Below are 19139 nucleotides of genomic sequence, written 5' to 3' on the forward strand. Positions count from 1 at the left end.
TTTTTTTTCTATTTTCAGATATCCCTAGTTTGGGTTTTCCTTATTAATTCTATTTCCACTTTTGGGTCTTAAACTGTCTTATTCATTTCCTTCTACTATTTGTTTGTGTGTTCTTAGATTTCTTTAAGAAATTTTTTCATTTCCTATTTAAGGATCTTTATCATATTTACAAAGTCTATTTTAAGGTCTTTGTTATGTGCTTCAGCTATGTTGCAGCACTCAGGGCCCGCTGTCATAGGGCCCCTGGCCTCTCAGGGCCTGCTGTCACAAGGCCCCTGGCCTGTCAGGGCCTGCTGTCATAGGGCTCCTGGCCTCTCAGAGCCTGCTGTCATAGGGCTGCTGTCCTCTCAGAGCCTGCTGTCATAGGGCTCCTGGCCTCTCAGGGCCTGCTGTCATAGGGCTCCTGGCCTCTCAGGGCCTGCTGTCATAGGGTTGCTGGGCTTTCAGAGCCTGCTGTCATAGGGCTGCTGGGCTCTCAGGGCCCACTGTCATAGGACTGCTGGGCTCTCAGGGCCTGCTGTCATATGGTTCTCAGGGCCCGCTGTCATAGAGCTGCCGGGCTCTCAGGGCCCGCTGTCATAGGGCTGCTGGGCTCTCTAGTGGAGACATATTGTTCTGGCTGTTATGGATTACATTTTTATGCTGGTGTATAGGCATCTGGGTTTGGGAAGATTGTAATTCTCGATGCAGATATTTAGTCTTTTCTTTGTTGGGTAGGTATGTTGTTCCTTAGTTTCTGTTGCCCTTTCTGGTTCTTAGAAGAGTATGGTGGGTGGTGGGTGTTGCCTGGTAAGAAATTCTTCTGGGATTCTGATAGGTATGACTACTGGGGATAAAATGTATTTCTAGGTATTGGGAACTGCCACTCAGGGATGGGGAGGGGCTAGAGGGAGGGGATGAGCAATTCACAGGAAGGAGGAAAACAGGTTGTTTCACCAGGATCTGCTTAGTTCCCTTGGAATGGGGCCAGAGAGGGAGCAGAGTCCAAAGCAAGTGGCACTACAAAGCAGGCATGAGAGCTGTGGGTTGGATTTGGAGGACTGAGAGGTGACGATTTAGTGACTTCCCTGACCATTGTGAATTTCAGTATTCAAGTATTTCACAAAGTACTTCTGAACACACACACACACACACACACACACACACACACACACACACACCATCCACAAATGATACTATATTGATCTAACATTTGTATCAGTTGTTTTTTTTTTAATTTAAGATTGGATTTTTATTGTAATAAATCTGTATAACAAGTTCAATTTATTTACTTATTTTTACCTAGCACTTTTTTGAAGACCCTGAAGGAAAGATTGAATTGCCACCATCATTGAAAATCTTTTCTTGGAAACGTCCACAAGATTTTATACTTAGCCGAGTAAGAATTATTTTCACTATTGAATGAACTACTTATTACCTACAAGGATAAACTGTCTTATTGACCAAAGCATGCAGTCCTCAAATAATTTATATGTTTTTCTTGTGATTTATAGCAAAAAACAATTGTTCTTTTGGCTTCTAACTCAGAAGTTAATATTTAGAAGTGTATTATAATAATTCCTTTATTGATGGAGCTATGGAGATGGCACAGCTGATCTGGTGTTTTCTGGTCAAGGATGAGGACATGAGTTCATTCCCCAGAACCCTTTTAAAAAGCCAGCTGTGGCAGCATATACTTGCAAACACAGCACTGGAAAGGGACACACAGGCTACTCTCCGGGCCTCACCAGCCAGGTGAAAGTAAAACCATCACTGTAAATCCAGAGTGGGAGTGACTGAGGAAGAGACACAAGGTTGCCCTCTGGCCTCACCTCCACATATGCCCCCATGTGTCCTAGCACACATACATGCATACACACAGAGGTATAGCATAATAACAAGTTTTGTATAGATGTCAAAGAGATCATTGTATTTTTGTTGACAGCCTTGGTTTTTCTACTTCTACCCAAAATGCCAAATTATAGCCAAACATGTTACACAAAGTTATTCATTATTTCTGACTGTCAGATTCTGCATCTCAGCAGGCAATCACAAGGCCTGAAGGTCTGTTTCCTCTAGTGTTTATTAGAACTAATTTTCTAGTCCAGGAGATTTGCACATGGGTTCCCGTCTTCCAGGGCTCCTCCAAGCACCTTCCAAAACTCATCTTGGTTTCTAGACTCCGCGCTCAGCCAATTGAATCATACGTTTGTGGAGACGCCTTCGTTCTAAATAGCTCTCACATACTTCAGAACTTTAGATGCTCCAGCCTAACATCTTAATAGCCACATTAATTTGAGTGTATTTCTTGTCTCTGGGGTTTTAATTATCACTAATGCCTTTTCCCTTGCTGAATTTCTGACTGTTTTCAGTGAATGCCTAGAACACCAGTAGGGTAAATTAATTAGTACCAGTCAAATAGTTGTAACGGAGCTGATTCTTGTGTGCGTTTGTAGTCTATTGAGTTGCTGTTTCCACATGAAGTAGTTTTTATTCTTCAAAATGTTAGCCTCCATTAGAGTTGGTACCAATGCAGGAAAATGAAATTCAGTCCCCTTACTAATTGAAAAACTGCTGTATCTACATTCAAAATGATTTGCTGAAACAATGGTGTATTTTGAATAATGTTTCTTTGTTAGCCATTTCAGATAAGTCCATTATGCACAAATCATGCTTCTGAATCAATTTTAATATCAGACAAAATGCACATGAATATTAATTTTCCACTGTCCACATAATGCACCTAACAATAAGCTTTTAATAACTCTTAATCTATAAATTCACCATTGATTCATTTTATAAATTAAATTATTTTTGCGAACTCTACTTTTTATTAGACCTTGAGTTACATTTGTATTAAAATTAAATTCAGTCTTTTAAATAGACTCTTCACGCCCATGCATCGTAAGAGGCCATGAGCCTGCACGCCACTGCTGGTCCTCCACACAGGTTCAGCCACACATCCTAAGAGGCCTCATCAGCCTGCACAGCACTACTGGTCCTCCATATAGGTTCCTCTCTAGATGGATCATCCAGAATAAGGTAACACAGAACATCTAGAACTGAAAGTCTAACTAAGGAAATCTCTAGAAGGCTTCAAGATTTGACGAATAGCATCACAATAAGAATCATTAAGCATACTTGCAAGTACGGTTAAAACCATGACAAAAAGGTCTCATAAAATAATGACTTCATATGAGATTTGGTCTATGACACCTTCCTTTCCTCCAACTGTCTCATGAACCTAATCTTTTTTTTTTTTTTTTATTGAAACTCTTCACTATTCCCTCTACTCTCTCCAAACACTTCCACCTACCCTTCTTTTCATTAATTGCTGTTACATGCATTTGTGTATACACATGTGTATTCCTAAATATAACTTGCTGAGTCTCTATATACTGTACTCCTATGTATGCTTTCCAGTGACGTAGTTTAAGAAAGCTCAGGTGACCCTGGCCTCCCCTCCTCCCCTTCAGAGCCACATTTGCCTGTAAACAAATGGCTGCTCCCTACTTTTGATAGCAGGGTTTATTTTTTTTTACACCACCAAAAAGGAGTCCTGATGTGTGCAAATTGTTTGGTTCCTCTGAAGGAATGGGCTTGTGTGATGGTTTCCAACATCAGAGGTTACATTGTAAAAGCTGGGCAGCTGGTGTGATGTAATCTCAGCCTTTGATTTTGAAAGCCCTTATCAGGCTTTGCCGAAGGTGTTCCCAGGCACTAGCCTGCTCTTGGTGTGCCTGCTAGAGGACTTACTCTATTCTTCATTGGCTTAATGCAGCGCGGTGATCTGTAACATTCACGAATTTTGGTATAACCAATTGGTATGCTCTCCCCTGGAGAAGACTACTTCTCCCACAAAACTGTCCTTCAATAAGCTAGATTTCTTTTATTTTTTTTTTAAACAAATAAATATGTGTCTACTTTTTTTTAAATTTCAGCCTCCCGTAGTTGTGAAAAATGAAATCATGTTTGACTTGTTTTCACCAAATGAGCACTTACTCTGCAGTGAGGTAGGTAGGGCCACAGGGTCCATTCCCAACTGAGGAATGGCTCTAGGCCTGTCTACATAAACAGCTCCTGGTCAGCCATTGGCACTCACCTTTGCTCACCGTTAAGTCATGGTATGGTTGAATGGGATTTTTTTCTCCCCCCAGTTTCCTTGAAGTATAGCTGTCAATTAAAAATTGTATTTATTTATGTATTTATGGTATATAATTTTAGTAATATACATGCACACACACACCACATTTCACACACACATACACATACCACACACACAAACACATACACACATATCACACACACACAAACACACCACACACATACCACACACACACACACATACACACACACACACTACACACACACACACACACATACACACACATACACACACACATACACACACACACCACACACACACACACATACACACACACACATACACACACACTACACACACACATACACACACACACATACACACACACACACACACACACACAATGGACCATTCATCAAATTAAGCATACTTGCTTGTGTGGTGAGAGCACTTAAAATCAACCATTTTAGCTTACTTAGTTTTTAAAATTCTGACTGTTTTGTGAAGTTCTGAGTTGCACATCACCTCATATGTGTGTGAGTGCTGTGTATGTGCATGTATGTATATATGTGTGTGTGTGTGTGTGTGTGTGTATACACACACACACTCTCTCTCTGCTAACTCAAAGTCAATGTCAAATCAACTTTTTTAGGTCTATTTAATTTATATTCTTATTCTATATCATGAAAATAAGACCTATGATTTATTTCCATAATGCTGAAATTAAAATGATGAATATACTATATGTAAAATTTATTATTACTGTTAGAAATGGATTTTTACCATATTTCACATAAAACTGCAATGTCATTCTAACATAACCTATTAGTGGCTCCTGTTGTTTTGTGTCCAGCTGATGAGATGGATCATCAGTGAAATCTATGCCGTGTGGAAGATCTTCAACGGAGGGATTCTGAGCAATTACTACAAAGGGAACTCGGGGGAGCTGCCTACTCTGCTCTGGAAACCCTGGGAGCACATATACTCCCTCTGCAAGGCGGTGAAAGGCCACATGCCTTTGTTTAACAGTTACGGGAAGTACGTAGTGAAGCTTTTCTGGATGGTAAGTCATTCAAAGCCTTGTGCATTCAGGGTCATTTATCCTTCCTATTAAAATAATCAACCAGAATTAAAAAACCAAAACCCAAAAACCAAAAGCACCAAACACAAAACAAAACACAAACAAAAAACCCACAGTCTTTCGTCTGCTTGGGCAAAGTCAGATTTTCTCTAGGAGGGTTAGTTAACCATTCTCTGGGAGACTGCCGGGAATGTGGCTGAGCAGCCAGATTGTGGAGCTCAATGATTTCCAGTGGTTCTTTATTCCCATCCAAGGAACCCCTTGCAGGAGTGCTGCTCGGCAGCAGGCAAGCGCTAATCCACAACATTCCCGTATGGGTTCTTTTTGCCAACACGTGATGGATTTTTCAACTGATAGAAATCTACAGTCTCTCACCTAGGGGAAGAACTTCTACCTCTTTCTAAGCAAGCCCCAACTAGGAGGGCTCCATCCACACCAGTGTGCATCACCATTACTGAAGGACTTAAGTCGCTCTTTCTGGCAAGATATGCTTGGCCCACCCTCTCATTATCTCCATTTCCAGACACAAACCTTTCAGGCTTTGATTTTGAAAATTCTTTTCCAGTTCTCGCACAGTACTCATTTTGTCTATCATTTGCTTTGCCCTGCAAAGATTTAGAAACATGTTCCTAAGAAAACTCTTGGCTCCCTTCTCGCTCGCTCAGTGTGTGTGGTCTGCTGCACACGCATTTGCCCTCGGTTGCTGCTCCCTTCCTGGCTCCCTCTTCTCTGCCCTAATGTTTTCTTATGACTCTAGAGTGATTTCATTTTCCTCTCTTATTAAAGAGATGCTCTTCCTTCTTCTTTTCATGGGAACCTCAGAGCCTTTTTCTTCATGACCTCTTAGAGGGTAACCCATTTCCTCGGGTCCTCTACTATTTAAAATTCTGGTTTTTAAAAACTGTCTTAAGAGATGCAGGCCTCAAATTTCCAAAACTCAAGAGGCTTAAGCAGGAGGTCCTGAAGTTCAAGGCCTTTCTAGGTTATGGATTAGGATCAAGGCTAGTGTGGGTTGTTTAGTGAAAGCCCTTCTCAAAATAAAAAGTTAAGACAAACGACAACAAAACTACAGTTAAGCATTCGGGCTAAATGGTAGAGTGCTTGTCTAATTGTCCCCAGTACCGTGACATTAAGTGAAGAATTAATTGTAGTTGTTATACCAGAATATTATTTCTCAGAAAAGTGATCACGTTATGTTCAGTGTGGATTCTCAGCTAGTTGTTCACGGTCCTTTGACATCAGCTAGATAGACAAGGCATTGTGTCTCACTGGGAACAGCACATAGGACAGACACTGGCTTCCCATTCCATCTGGCTGTAATGACAGGATGCAGGGACACACAGGGCCTTTCCAAGCACTTCCCAATTTCCACATTGCTTTCACTCCCAAGAGGAGAGAAAGAAGCAGTTTAGCTATTGTTCCCCACTTGAAATACAGAATGCCGTGGCAGCCTCTCTGTGTTTTTGTGCTTTCATCTGCTTGTAATAAAAAGATAGCATGTACACAGAGACCAGTAATTCCCCCCTCATTGCTATTAGTGTATTTATGTGAAAAATGCTCTTGTTTTTATTCCTCACTGAGCTTTATATTTTCATTCACACTATTATTACCCAATCTAGAGCTTCTTGAACTATGGGGAGTATAGCAAAACACCAGCAGGAACATGTGGGGGAGACTACAAATCCCTGTTTCTCATGTCCCCGCTCCCATTTCCTTGACCTCCTTAATCTATCTGGGAGCAGAGGCTACAATGTTGTTTTGCTTCTGCAGTGTTGTTTTTGAGACTGGGTCTCAATTGTACTGTCTGGCCTTGAACTCACAATGTCATATGGCCTTGGAGTGTCCTGTTCTTACAAACTCCCATCTGTTCAGATAGCTGACATCAGCCACTGAGCAATACTTACCAATCCTGCTATTTGAATCAATTCTCAATGATATCTCTGTTAATTAAATTTAGTGCACAATGTTTTCAATATATGAAATAATGGCAATGACAAATTCTTTTTCTATTACTCAGTTACTGTATTACCCCCAAAGAAATGCTATGTTTAAATTATTATTATTATTATTATTATTATTATTATTATTATTATTATTATATATCTTTTATCAGACAAATTCAAATGCTGTTAACACAATCAAGGTAGAAAATCAGAGTTCTTTGTAAGTTAGTATATTTAGACAATCACAGTCAATGAGTCATGTGCATTTCTTTTACTGTATATGAGAATATCCAAATAATACAGTTCTACAATTGCCCACTCCCTTAATCATGAGCATTTTCTATGTTCATATCTTCTTGTGTGTTCTGTGTACTGTTCTGTGGACATATAAACAAATGCATGCTCATTTATACTAAACTTCCATTAATAAACCCTTAGGCTATGACCAGTGTTTTACCTATACAAACAAGGCTACATGTCAGTATCTTTATATGTATGTCTTGCCAAAAAGGATGGAGTTTTCTCTTTAATATGTTGCGTGTGAAAAGTGCACCATTATGAATATGAAAATGTTTAATTTGATAAACATTCAAATTGCTCATTTTAATTTGTATTTAAGTAGAATCACAAGTTACTTTTGCCATTTTATTCCTTGTTTTCCTTGTTATCATTCTTATTTTGAAATTTGTTTATCTATCCTGACTACGTGTATGACTTTTGAGTGTTCTTTTGGGATTCTGTTTCAGTTTTTTCTGTTTGTGTTTGTGAGCATACTATATATATTTATTTTTCCAAGAAGTAAAATATACATGCAAAGCTCTACATAGCCCTTAGTAAGAAACCTTCACTCTTTCCCTTTTTGGAGATATTTTTCTTAAACATTTTCTGAATATCTTCAGAACTTCATCATAAATTTCTTAAAAATCATTTTATTTTTAGTTATGTGTGCCTCTCTCTGTGTGTCTGTGCATGTGCTTGTAGGTACCAATGGAGGCCAGGAGAGGGCATAAGATTTTTCTGGAGCTGGAGGTACAGGTTGTTGTGAGTTGCCTGGTATAGGTGCAAAGGACAGAACTCAATCTAGTCTTCATGATTAAGTAGCAAGGGATTTACCCTCACTCTCTCCCTCTCTCTCTCTCTCTCTCTCTCTCTCTCTCTCTCTCTCTCTCTCTCCACCACCTCATTATAAGTTTGCTTTATTATTCACATACAGATTTAAGAGACCCTGAGGACAATGCTCTCATACTGATGAGATGTTGTTTCTTTTCCCTTATCTCTTACTTTGTGCTTCATGTGCTATTTCCTTTCATTCCATTTTTTTTTTAATCCTTCCTGGAGAATCCTCCCCTTAAACTGTTTCTAAGTCAGTCCCTTGGTAGCACATTGCCTTGTTTTCCCTCTTTCTAGAATACTTATTTCATCCTCATTCCTGAAGGATATTTACCCTAGTACCAGAGCTTAAGTCGACAGCTCTTTTCCTTCAGCATTTGAAAAAACATACTCCCTGATAGTACTCCCCAATAATGATCCGCATGCTTCCCACAGAATACTCTGCCTTAACCAGCAGAGACTGTGTCTGTTCCTGCTTTTGGCTTCTGAGATTTTAGTCCCCGTTTTCACTTTTCAAAAGTTCGGTATCGCTGGCTGTGGATTTCTTTGTATTAACCCAGTTTGGTTTAATCTGGAATTCTTTCATTTACAGGTTTTTATCTTGAGAGAAAATTTGAAAGTTTTACCTGCAACATCTTAAAATGTATTTTTATGTCCACATTCTTTTTCCTCTTTTTTGTTGACTTCAAAACATGGATATTGACCAATTCTGTGTCACTCCTCATGTCTAAGCCTTATGCCATTCTTGGTCTCTTTTTTTCCTGTTAATTTCTACAACTTTAATGTTCACTTTGCTAATTTCTATGCCATCTATACTTAATTGTTCTCAATAGGGAAGAAGTTTTAATTTTAATTATTTTAGTATTGTATTTTATACTTTCTACATTTTTGTTAAGATTTTCATTTAAGAGTTTTCTCCGTTACTTATTGGAGTATTATTAGTGTTGTTGCTTTAGTTTCTTCTTTAATGATGTCACCTTCTCCCCAATGGGTAGTGCTTTGTGTGTGTGTGTGTGTGTGTGTGTGTGTGTGTGTGTGTGTGTGTGTCTGTGTGTGTCTGTGTGCACGCACATGCGTGTGCATGTACTGACAAATATTGACATCTCAGGCTCTTCCCAGGAGAAAAGTCATTTTATTACTACAGTTGAGGGCAAGACAGATTCCAGCCTTGATTGACATTTCACTTAACTGGTGAAATGTCTTTACAATGATTCCTTACTTCTTGATTTTTCTAATTGTAATTCACACTATTAGTTAAATAATGGATTATGCTTTCACCATGCTTACAGAAGGAAGCAGCATAAATGTATAGTCACTTAGCTAGAACCTAATTGTGGGAACTATGAGAATTTGAATATGATAATGTATGAAAATATTTTATAATTTACATTTATAATTTTGTTTGTCCCAGTAATTTGTAAGTCTATATTGCTTAATGTTTGCATCATAGTAAGAGAAATACCTGACAGAAATGATTACAAAAAGAATTATTTACTTTAGATCACTGTTTCCTAGGGCTCAGCACACTGGCAGGAGGGTGTGGTAGAGCCAAGCAGATCATGTCATGATTGGCCAGTAAATGGAGAAAGGAGCCACTGCCTTTGGCTGCCTTCTCATTCTCCCCTCTTTGATGCTACCCAGGTGGTAACATTGCTGAGGGTGGGTCTCATCATTAATCTTCTTTGGAAACATCCTCTTAACACAGTCACAGGTGTGCCTGACTAATCTCCTAGGTGATTCTAAAGCTATATGTATTGACCATAATGGTTAACCATTACAGAGGGATACCACTTTAGAAGCATCCTTAAAACTGAAAAAAACAAACAAACAAACAAACAAAGAAAAGAAAAATTGAGATTTAAAAAAAGATATGGTGCTAACACAATAAACATTTTCAAACATCCAATATATGCTCTACATTAAAAAAGTAAAATATCAAATCTAAGAATCCTTTGGTGTTCAGCAATGGGGGTATAAACCTCATACACATATACATAAATTAATTTAAGCTGCTATAAATAAATACTATATACTGGGTAAGTTACAAATGATAGAAATTGCTGAAGTCCAAGTAACCAGATGTCCAGTGAAAGCTTGCTTCCTAGTTCATCTCACTATAACCTAATATGACATAAGAGAACTCAAATCTTCAGCCATTTATAGGGACACAAATAATTTCACACAGTTTCTAGCTTTGTGATATAATTACCTTCAAAAGGCCTCACCTCCCAGTACCAACATAGCTATTAAAATTTCAACATTGCTTTTGAGGGCAAATGGCAGTCTATAGAAATTATGTATATAGACATAAATGCATGAAATGTTTAATGTGTAAATTTTAAGGGTGGAATCAGCCAAACTATAATATTAATGAATCAGATATATTCTTAGAAGGACAGTTAGAAATCTACTCAATTTATACTTTAGAAATGTATGCAATACTGAATGTTCACCCCTGTGTTATAATAGATTTTTATGTAATAGACTTTTTGAAATATAATTGCATACAATGTAAGGTGCACAGTTTAATAATAAAAGCATTCTTAGTTAAAAACATCTTCAAACATCTGGCAAGAGAGAGTAGCTGTTGAATTGCTTTAATATAATTAATTATTGAAGATAGTTTCAGATTCTTCTTTCATGGGATCCAGTTGACCACTTTGAAACATGGGTTGCAATCAAAATGTGAGAGTAGACCTTCCAGTGGCTATTTTTTATTGTAGCACAATATGCCAACTTTAACACACCATTTTAACCATTTAATAGTAGAATTCAATTGCTTTAAGTGTTTTCACAGTTTGTGAAACTGTCACTATTATTTCCTGAATTTTCCATCACAAGAAGGGGAGAGACTTTGTATTCAGTAAATACTGGCTTCCCATTGTTTCCCACTGTGCCCCTTGGTGACCACTTTCTCTCTATATGAGTGTCCTAATTTCATTTCTGTTGTTATAATAAATTATCCTGGCAAAAACCAACAGAGAGGAGAAAGGGTTTCTTTGCCTTACAGTTATTATAGATCATAGTTTGTCACTGTAGGAGACCCAGGGTAGGTTCTCAAAGCTCATCACATCCATAGTCCAGAGCTGAAGGGAAGAAAAGCAGGCCGGCTTCACGCTCCGTGAGGTTTCTGTATTCACAGTCCAGGGCCCAGGCCAGGGAGTGGTACTGCCCACTTTCAAACTGGGTATCTCCACCTCAATCAACCCGAAAGTCAAAGTTTCTCAGATGCCAGCCTGATCTAGACGCTCCCTCATGGAGACCCTCCTCCCAGTAATTCTAGGTTGTGTCAAATTGACAGTTAAAATTAACCATCCCAGTGAGTCTGCCTTTTTTAAAGATACATTAGTGGGCAAAGCACCTCTTTTCTTGTATCTCCCTTATTTCTGTGTTGGTGTATTGTTGTTAAAGTTACATGTAAAGTTACAAGGAAGGGGGTGCCTTTACCCTGTAGCTTTAACTCTATCTTGCCCTGTAGCATCTATTGAGAAAGAAAGAGACATATACAAGGTACTAAATAAGGTAATATTGAATTCAGGGTTACAAGTACCATAGAAGGAAAATACTTCAAATGTCATTTTCTTGTAACTTCCCTCTGGCAAAATGAGTTACCTTATTCTTCTGGCCTGGGGTGATTTTAACATACTAGTTTTATATTATTTATATATGTGCCTTTGCCCACTGGGTCATAAATACTTAATAACAAAAGCCTTAGCTGTAATTATTAAAAAATAAGAATGCCAGGCAACAGATATTGTAGATAGAGAAGTTTATTATATGAGCATGGCAGAGCATGGAAGTGGGAGGGGAGAGAGAGAGAGAGAGAGAGAGAGAGAGAGAGAGAGAGAGAGAGAGAGAGAGAGAGAGAGGAGAAAGGAAAGTGTATTTGTCCTTTTTATATCCTGGGCAGGGGCACACCTAGTGGCAGGTAGGTAATGACTTCATAGGTTGCTAGGCAGACTGGGGGAAGTATGCTAGCATACCTCCCTTCTGCTATAATTAAAAATGAGGACATTGGATTGCTTTTCATGCAAGGTAAGTTAAATTATATAAATATAGGTTCATTGGAAGCAGCTCTTGGCTGTCATGTAAGGGGGGAAAGAAAGAGAGTGAAAAGCAAGAGCAACAAAATGTCCAGATTATATGGTGAAGGGGAAGAGAAAGCTCTGTCCTGGAAAGTTCAGGGCAGAAGTCAAGGTACATCTGCCATGTCCTGCAGCAGATAGGGATTGAGGAGTGCTGGGATAACCTGGAACTGTGTGCCCCAGGTCTGAAGTACACCACTTCAATCTTTTGTTGATAATACATGGATAAGAATCAATCATTTTTGACTGCTTCCTGCTGACAGTGGGGTGGTGACAGGGAATCAAAAGGCTGAAATGTTGGCCAAGTCTGGGAAGAGCAGGCTCTTGTATTTGCTGTACAGGGTCTGGGAACACTTGCAGCTAGGAAGGAAAATCCAGGTCCAGCTGACATGATCTGTGAGGTTGAAATGGAGCACCTGTGGGTAGCTGCTTTGACGCTGTCCTGGATGTAGGAAATCTTGACAGGAAACTGGAACATATATGCAAGCAGAAGACAAAGTTAGTAGGTTAGGGAGAAAATTCTCTTTTGGTGTACATTTGAAACCTTTGGGAGAGCGAGCAGCGATGGAAGTTTTGGAGGGAAGAAGAGAAAAATTGAGTCTGGGGGTTTTCCTTTCATTTTACCTTGGGTGTTTATTTGAAACTTTTGGGAGAGCAAAAAAGAGAAAAGGTTTGAACACAGGGAACTTCCTTCCATTTTTCCTGATTGCAGCCAGTAATTAAAAGGCTTCATTTTGGATCTGTCTAGGTTCAGCTGCAGAGGAGTGTAAGCTTAGCAGCCCTTTATGTGAGCACAGGGATTGGAAATTCTCTAAAAGGCACCCCAGAGGGGCACCTGAAAGGACAGCAAAGGGACTGTTCTTATGGGAAAAGTAGAAGTCAGTAACTCTCAGGGCATCCCCTGAGGAAGATTTAACTGGACAAGGTTGGTACAACTGTTTCAGCAGCTCATCAGATGCTGGTCAGAGACCAAGGGCATGTCCTGAGAGTAGACACAGTTACCTAGTTCTAGGGTTTCAAACAAATGAGAAGGGAGGGAGATGGAGCCATACTAATAGAAGGAAATCTCACACAAGCTGAGAAGGGTTTGGATGTAGGGTTTGAATGTAGGTTGGCAAGAATGGTGGGAAGGGATTGGATGAAGAGTTTGGATGTCGGTTGGCAAGAACAGCAGGTAGAGTTTATGGCAACCAAAAGGGAAGACTCAGCAATCAGCCTATGTAGGGTACAAGAATGTAGCAATCAAGTAGGCAGGGGAGTCCAAAACTCAGAGAAAGGGAGTGGAATCCCACCCTCTGAGATAGGCTATAGGTGGGAAACTTAGGCTGTTAATTGGCACTACTTGTCTGTATTTCATTTGACCTGAGAGGTGGATTTTCTGTAGCTCACAAGAATCCTTTTAAGTTTTCAAAAGGAGATAAATTTTAGACAAGTGGACATCATCATTGTTTGCAATCTTCAGTGAAATTAATATTGTAGAAAAAGGCAATAGACATATTTTTGGGCCATAGCATAGCAGAGGCTTGCGGAGGGGCAGAGGGAGGCGACTGAGTTAAAAGCATGAATACTCTTTGAGGTGAGCTTAGGAAAGGCAGAAGTCTTACAGATCTTTCTGACATATATGGAACAGTAACACAGGGAGGACATAAGCCTCCTGTAAAGCAGAGAGGCAAAAGCCCACTTAATTTTTAGCATCAGTACACACCAGGAAAGAGGTCTGTCCAGAAGACTGGATGATATATAACTCAAGCACAGTGGGAAACATTTTAGTTTATACTTACAAGACAAACCAAGGGAAATTTAAAATGTTGAGTTTGGAGCTATGATAGAGCATCATATAGTGGAATATTTTACCATAGTTAGATTAATAAATCAGAGCTTCATTGATTAGTGTCAACACGCTGAACAGTTCATATAAAATAGCATAGCTACAGGAAGAAATAAAATATCCTTTTATATCCTCTGTCCTTCATAACTTGAATTTGTCAATTTTAAAACACCTTCATAGACCTTCTAACATTCATAACTTGCCTTTACCAACCTTAAAGCATCTTCTTAGACCTTTTAGCATTCATGAAACATCTACTTGGAAGCTTTAAGATATAGGTGAAGTGGCAGGTAGATTGTATCTAGACCTTACAGTAGCTCTGGGAGTGAGATTTAAAGCTTCTTGAATATGAAGAAGAGTGGGAAGGTATCTGAAGCCTGTTTATCTTTAACCTGAGGTCTGTGAGAAAGGCAAACCTGTTTGTCCTTTTAAATAAGAGATTTAGTATCTAGTAGTTTTAACTAGCTAATAAATTGACCAATGAACTAACAGGGCAAATGACTTTGAGCTAAGGACCTAATTGTCTTTTTCTAGCTATCAAGCTAACATCAACTTAGCCCTCAATGTGATCAGAGACCTGAGAAGGATAAATTGTAATCTAAATGAATCTATGTATTAATAAAAATGACAGAGATATCTAGTTAGTCATATGCCAGTATCTAGACAATTATCTCCAGTGGCAACATGGCACCATGGGCAGAGACAGTCTGGCATCAGGCACAGAGGACAAGAGCTATTTTTGTGGAAGGAGAATGTGGGAGAGACTGACTTCACCTTGTTTTTAGCAAAGTGAGACAATGACTCTCCAGGTGTCCAGTTTGTCTACAGTTCATGTTGGGCCCTAGCAAGAGAGCAAGATGCCTGGGGCAGTCTTGTCTAGTGGTCAGCATACCACAATCCAGGCTTGAAGTCATCTACCATTGTGCCCAAATCTTCTGAGACCTTGGGGACTGTCATTATGATCTAGGAATCTTAATCCTTCTCTCTCTCTCTCTCTCTCTCTCTCTCTCTCTCTCTCTCTCTCTGTCACAATAAACTTACACATGACATGTTAAATGCCATAATCAGCAAATCTCTGACAAGTTTGAGGGTTAGAATATTTGAGTTAAGCAACCTCTGTCTGTATCTAGTTATCTGCTCTAAACTGTACTTTGGAAATGTAAATTATAATGTTATGATCTTATCCTATGTTTGACCTTAAAAATATAATTAATCATATTAGTTCTTAGCATGGCTAAAGATATATTCTTGAATATGTTAAAGGATTTGGTTATTTATAAGATCTTAATAATTAAAGACTAGGACTTTAGGTTTTATCCCTGTTAAGTTGAGGTCTTAAAAATCATAAACATAGTCCATAAACAGAGAACATAACAGTTTCCTGTATTATTTATAACATTATATTTAGAAAACAAAGCTAAACATGTTTATAAGGCAGTGATTTTTAAGTTTTCGAGAATGTAAGTAGGGCATAGTAGTTTTAACATTGTAAATGAAAGAATATCTCTAGAATTAATATATTTTGATGTAGTAATACAGCAGGACATTATATCAAATACATTGACCAGGAAGCCTGCAGGCACCCCTGGTGGGAGAAACAGCATTCATCTTGTTAATTTGAATAGACCTTTATAACCTTGAAATAGAAAACATTTTGAACAGGGTAGAATAAAATGAGACTTGTTAGTTTCTTAGTCTAAAAGGAGACCAACAGAGAGTTAATTATGATTAAGAAGTTTTATAAAGGTTGATTTGTATCATATACTCTAAATGAGAATTTGAATTCAGATTCTAAACATCACACACAATGAACAAATTATAAATCTTTAGATAAGAGTTTACAATGTAATCTTACGATTTTTTTAGAGCAAATATATATGTCAGAGATGATTTTTACTTTTAAGAGTTGGAAAGTACAACCTTAAAGAAATGAGGCCAGGTTTTTAGCAGAGAGCGTGGCATATGTGGCTTCCTCAGCCCAGGATTCAGCAAGCACTGAGGACAGGGTGGGGTGGCAGTTGTTCCAGCCGTACCCAAGTGGTTCACAGTGGAAATGGGACTGGGAGAGATGGTAGCAAGTGACCCCGCCCCTGGCTATCCCAGCCTTTGGGAATGTTGCATGCATCGGTTTATTTGTGTCTCCCACAGGCATACTTACTATAGGAAAGGGAAGGGAGAGCATGCACCTTGGGGATCTGCAGGGGAGGAGGAAGTGAGTTACAGCACATTGTAATGATTAAAAAATAAAAATACCAGGCAAGAGATATGATATGGAGAAATTTATTATATGATCATAGGAGAGCATGGAAGTGTGAGGGGCATGAGAGAGAGGGGTGGGGAATGATGGGTTTGTCCTTTTTAAATCCTGGGCAGGGCACACCTAGTGGCAAGAAAGTAGTGATGGTCATAGATTGCTAGGCAGTCTGTGGGCAGTATGCTAACATTAGCCATGGATCATGAATATTATGGGGCAATCTTGCTTGATTTTACTACTGAGAATTTTAACACAAGAATGAATTAACAAGAAATTTAGGCATGTAAGCGAAAACAAAAAAATATAATTTGAGATCATTTGCTTCATGCTTTTAATTATGAAATGAGGAGCTTTTAGTTAAACATAATGGTTTGGCTAAAGAAAATATTACTTTATTTAATATTGAAAATTGGATGATTAACTAGGAGTACTTAAAATGCGGGGATTGGAAGTATAAGATTAGTAAGCATATGTCTGCTTACTAATTACTGCTGCGTAATAATTAAAGTTTTATTTAAAGAATTTTTAGTGTGAGTATGCAAAGTATATTATGTTCAATCTTATTTTTGGTTGAATCATGTTTTCATTCTGCTATTTAAAATATATTTATTTTGTTATATGCTCATAGGACCTCCAAAAGAAAAATCAATATTCGTATCACTATAGATATGCTATGATAATATATTTGAGAAGCTAAAACAATCAGATTAGTTCTGAACCCTCTATCTCAGTTTTCTAACACAAGATGTTAACTTCATATTTTTTTAATGAAAAATAAAAGTAAGCAGAAATATGTGTGAGAAAGAGAACACCATACACCATCATCTGTCACTGATGACATTACACTGTTTTCTTCTCATCTTTAGGGTTGCTGGAGAAAGATAACTATTGATGACTTTCTGCCATTTGATGAGGATAACAATCTATTGCTTCCAGCTACATCCTATGAGTTTGAACTCTGGCCATTGCTACTGTCTAAAGCTATCATTAAGCTGGCAAATGTTGAGTACGTAAAGAGACATTATCACTTATTTGTATGAAAATAACAGGACAACCACCTCTATGCTGAAAGCCTTTAACAAACTAATTCAAGGAAATCATTTCTAAACAATGTACACTTTCAAGTATAAAAGTCAACGTGACTATGGACGTATTGTCTTAACTGAGTAAGAGACAAAACCACCCCAAAAAAGAACACTCAAAAGTCCTGCACACCATGCTTTCTTACCAGGAGTGGAAAGTGTATCAGGGAGTGTGTTTCATGTAAAAGAGAGAAATTGTTTCTTAGGGAGAAAACATTAAGTCATTTAAGTACTGAATGATATGTATTAAGATCCAGCTAGTGTTTTACAATCTGTGTTTGCAGCCATAATGTATAAACCTTGAAAAGACCCGAGAGCTCTTGAGGAGTTTGCTCCCACTGGCCACCTGATATTGTCATAATGAAAACTCTTCATTTTTTTTTAGTATGTTTGCAAAATCTGCCTATATTCTTACACCCACGGCACAAGTCTGCCATGGCTCCAGACAAGCCTTTCTTCCATTTTGGTCCTTTTAGAATCAACACACGGCGAGAAGAAGGCTCAAATACTGGCGTTAGCCGAGCATGGCAACTGCGCATCCTCACACACAGCCCAATCCCATAACCTCCTGCAGCATGCCATAGCAACGCTATCCTCCACCGAGCTCACCCTGGGTCCAGCAGGCCCTGTCAGCCCTCTGCTCCAAGCTGACCCCCTCCCCTGCTCTAAGAGGCATTTGCACACCATGCTAAGGCTGCATTGTCTGTGTAGTCTCTTGAGTCTGCTTCCTTTTCAGTCTCTCAAGGCTACAGAACAAAACAGCCACCACTACTGCCAACTTCCTCCTGTCAGCTAATCCTTAATTTCTACTGATAATTTGTTTTGCTCAGCTTTCAGTCCTTTATTTCAATGGTTTCTGTAAAAAAAAAAAAAGTTTGTCTAGTTTTTTTCTTTTAAGTAGATAAATATTATTACATATTTCCACTAGTGGCAGTTGTGTCTGTTTGTTCGGGAAAAATATCTATAATGTCCTTAGTGTTCCTAAGAATCAGAGCTACCAGGCTGGCAAAGGATTAAATAGTTGACCTGAATAGCTGCAGCAGCATTTCATTTGTTGTAAAGCCGTGCGTGGTTCAGTGCAATTCATTAAGAACACAACTAATAGAGTTATTCTTTTAAAATAAATAAACAAAACCAGCTTGAAACTAAAAGACTAAATAAAGTATAGTAGTTTTTAAAAGATTCCTAGTGAAACCTGCTTTACATGACATCCTTTAAATTTTTTTATAAATTCATCTCATATTTAATTTTATATGTGAGGTGTAGCATTCTATAGACAAGCCTAATACATTGTGGTGATTTACATACCCATGTGGAATATGAAGAGAAAAGAGCATAATTTCCATAAGGCCTGCAATGTCACTCATAAAATGAAATTACCAGAGGCATTTAGAGGATACAATGAACCACACACCAGATTAATGTTGTCTTTGGGAAATGTACAGGCATCAGAATTCATAATCTATTAAATAAATCAGTGCAACCACAGTAACAGAGGGCTACATCACTGATATGCTATGACTTGTTTCCCAGGAAGTGGAAGTGTGTTGGTCAGTCAGCAGTGTTTGCATTGTACCCGGCACAAGGTATAGCATGCTACCACTCTGGGGTGGAAAGGGCCATCATATTTCTCTATGTAGACTAATTAAAGTGCATGTGAACACACCAACCA

The 19139-nt window shown here is 38.6% G+C and overlaps 1 protein-coding gene across 1 annotated transcript in view; it reads left to right on the forward strand.

Annotated features, from left to right (window-relative positions):
• Adgb (androglobin) overlaps positions 1-19139 on the forward strand; it is a 117200-nt gene that overhangs the window by 21370 nt on the left and 76691 nt on the right. The window contains exons 3-6 of the mRNA XM_051164181.1: positions 1286-1378; positions 3921-3992; positions 4938-5147; positions 17252-17391. Coding sequence (XP_051020138.1) covers positions 1286-1378; positions 3921-3992; positions 4938-5147; positions 17252-17391 — 515 coding nt within the window. The remainder of the gene's footprint in view (positions 1-1285; positions 1379-3920; positions 3993-4937; positions 5148-17251; positions 17392-19139) is intronic.

Source organism: Acomys russatus, chromosome 21, assembly GCF_903995435.1.
Source record: "Acomys russatus chromosome 21, mAcoRus1.1, whole genome shotgun sequence".
Classification (NCBI taxonomy): Eukaryota; Metazoa; Chordata; class Mammalia; order Rodentia; family Muridae; genus Acomys; species Acomys russatus.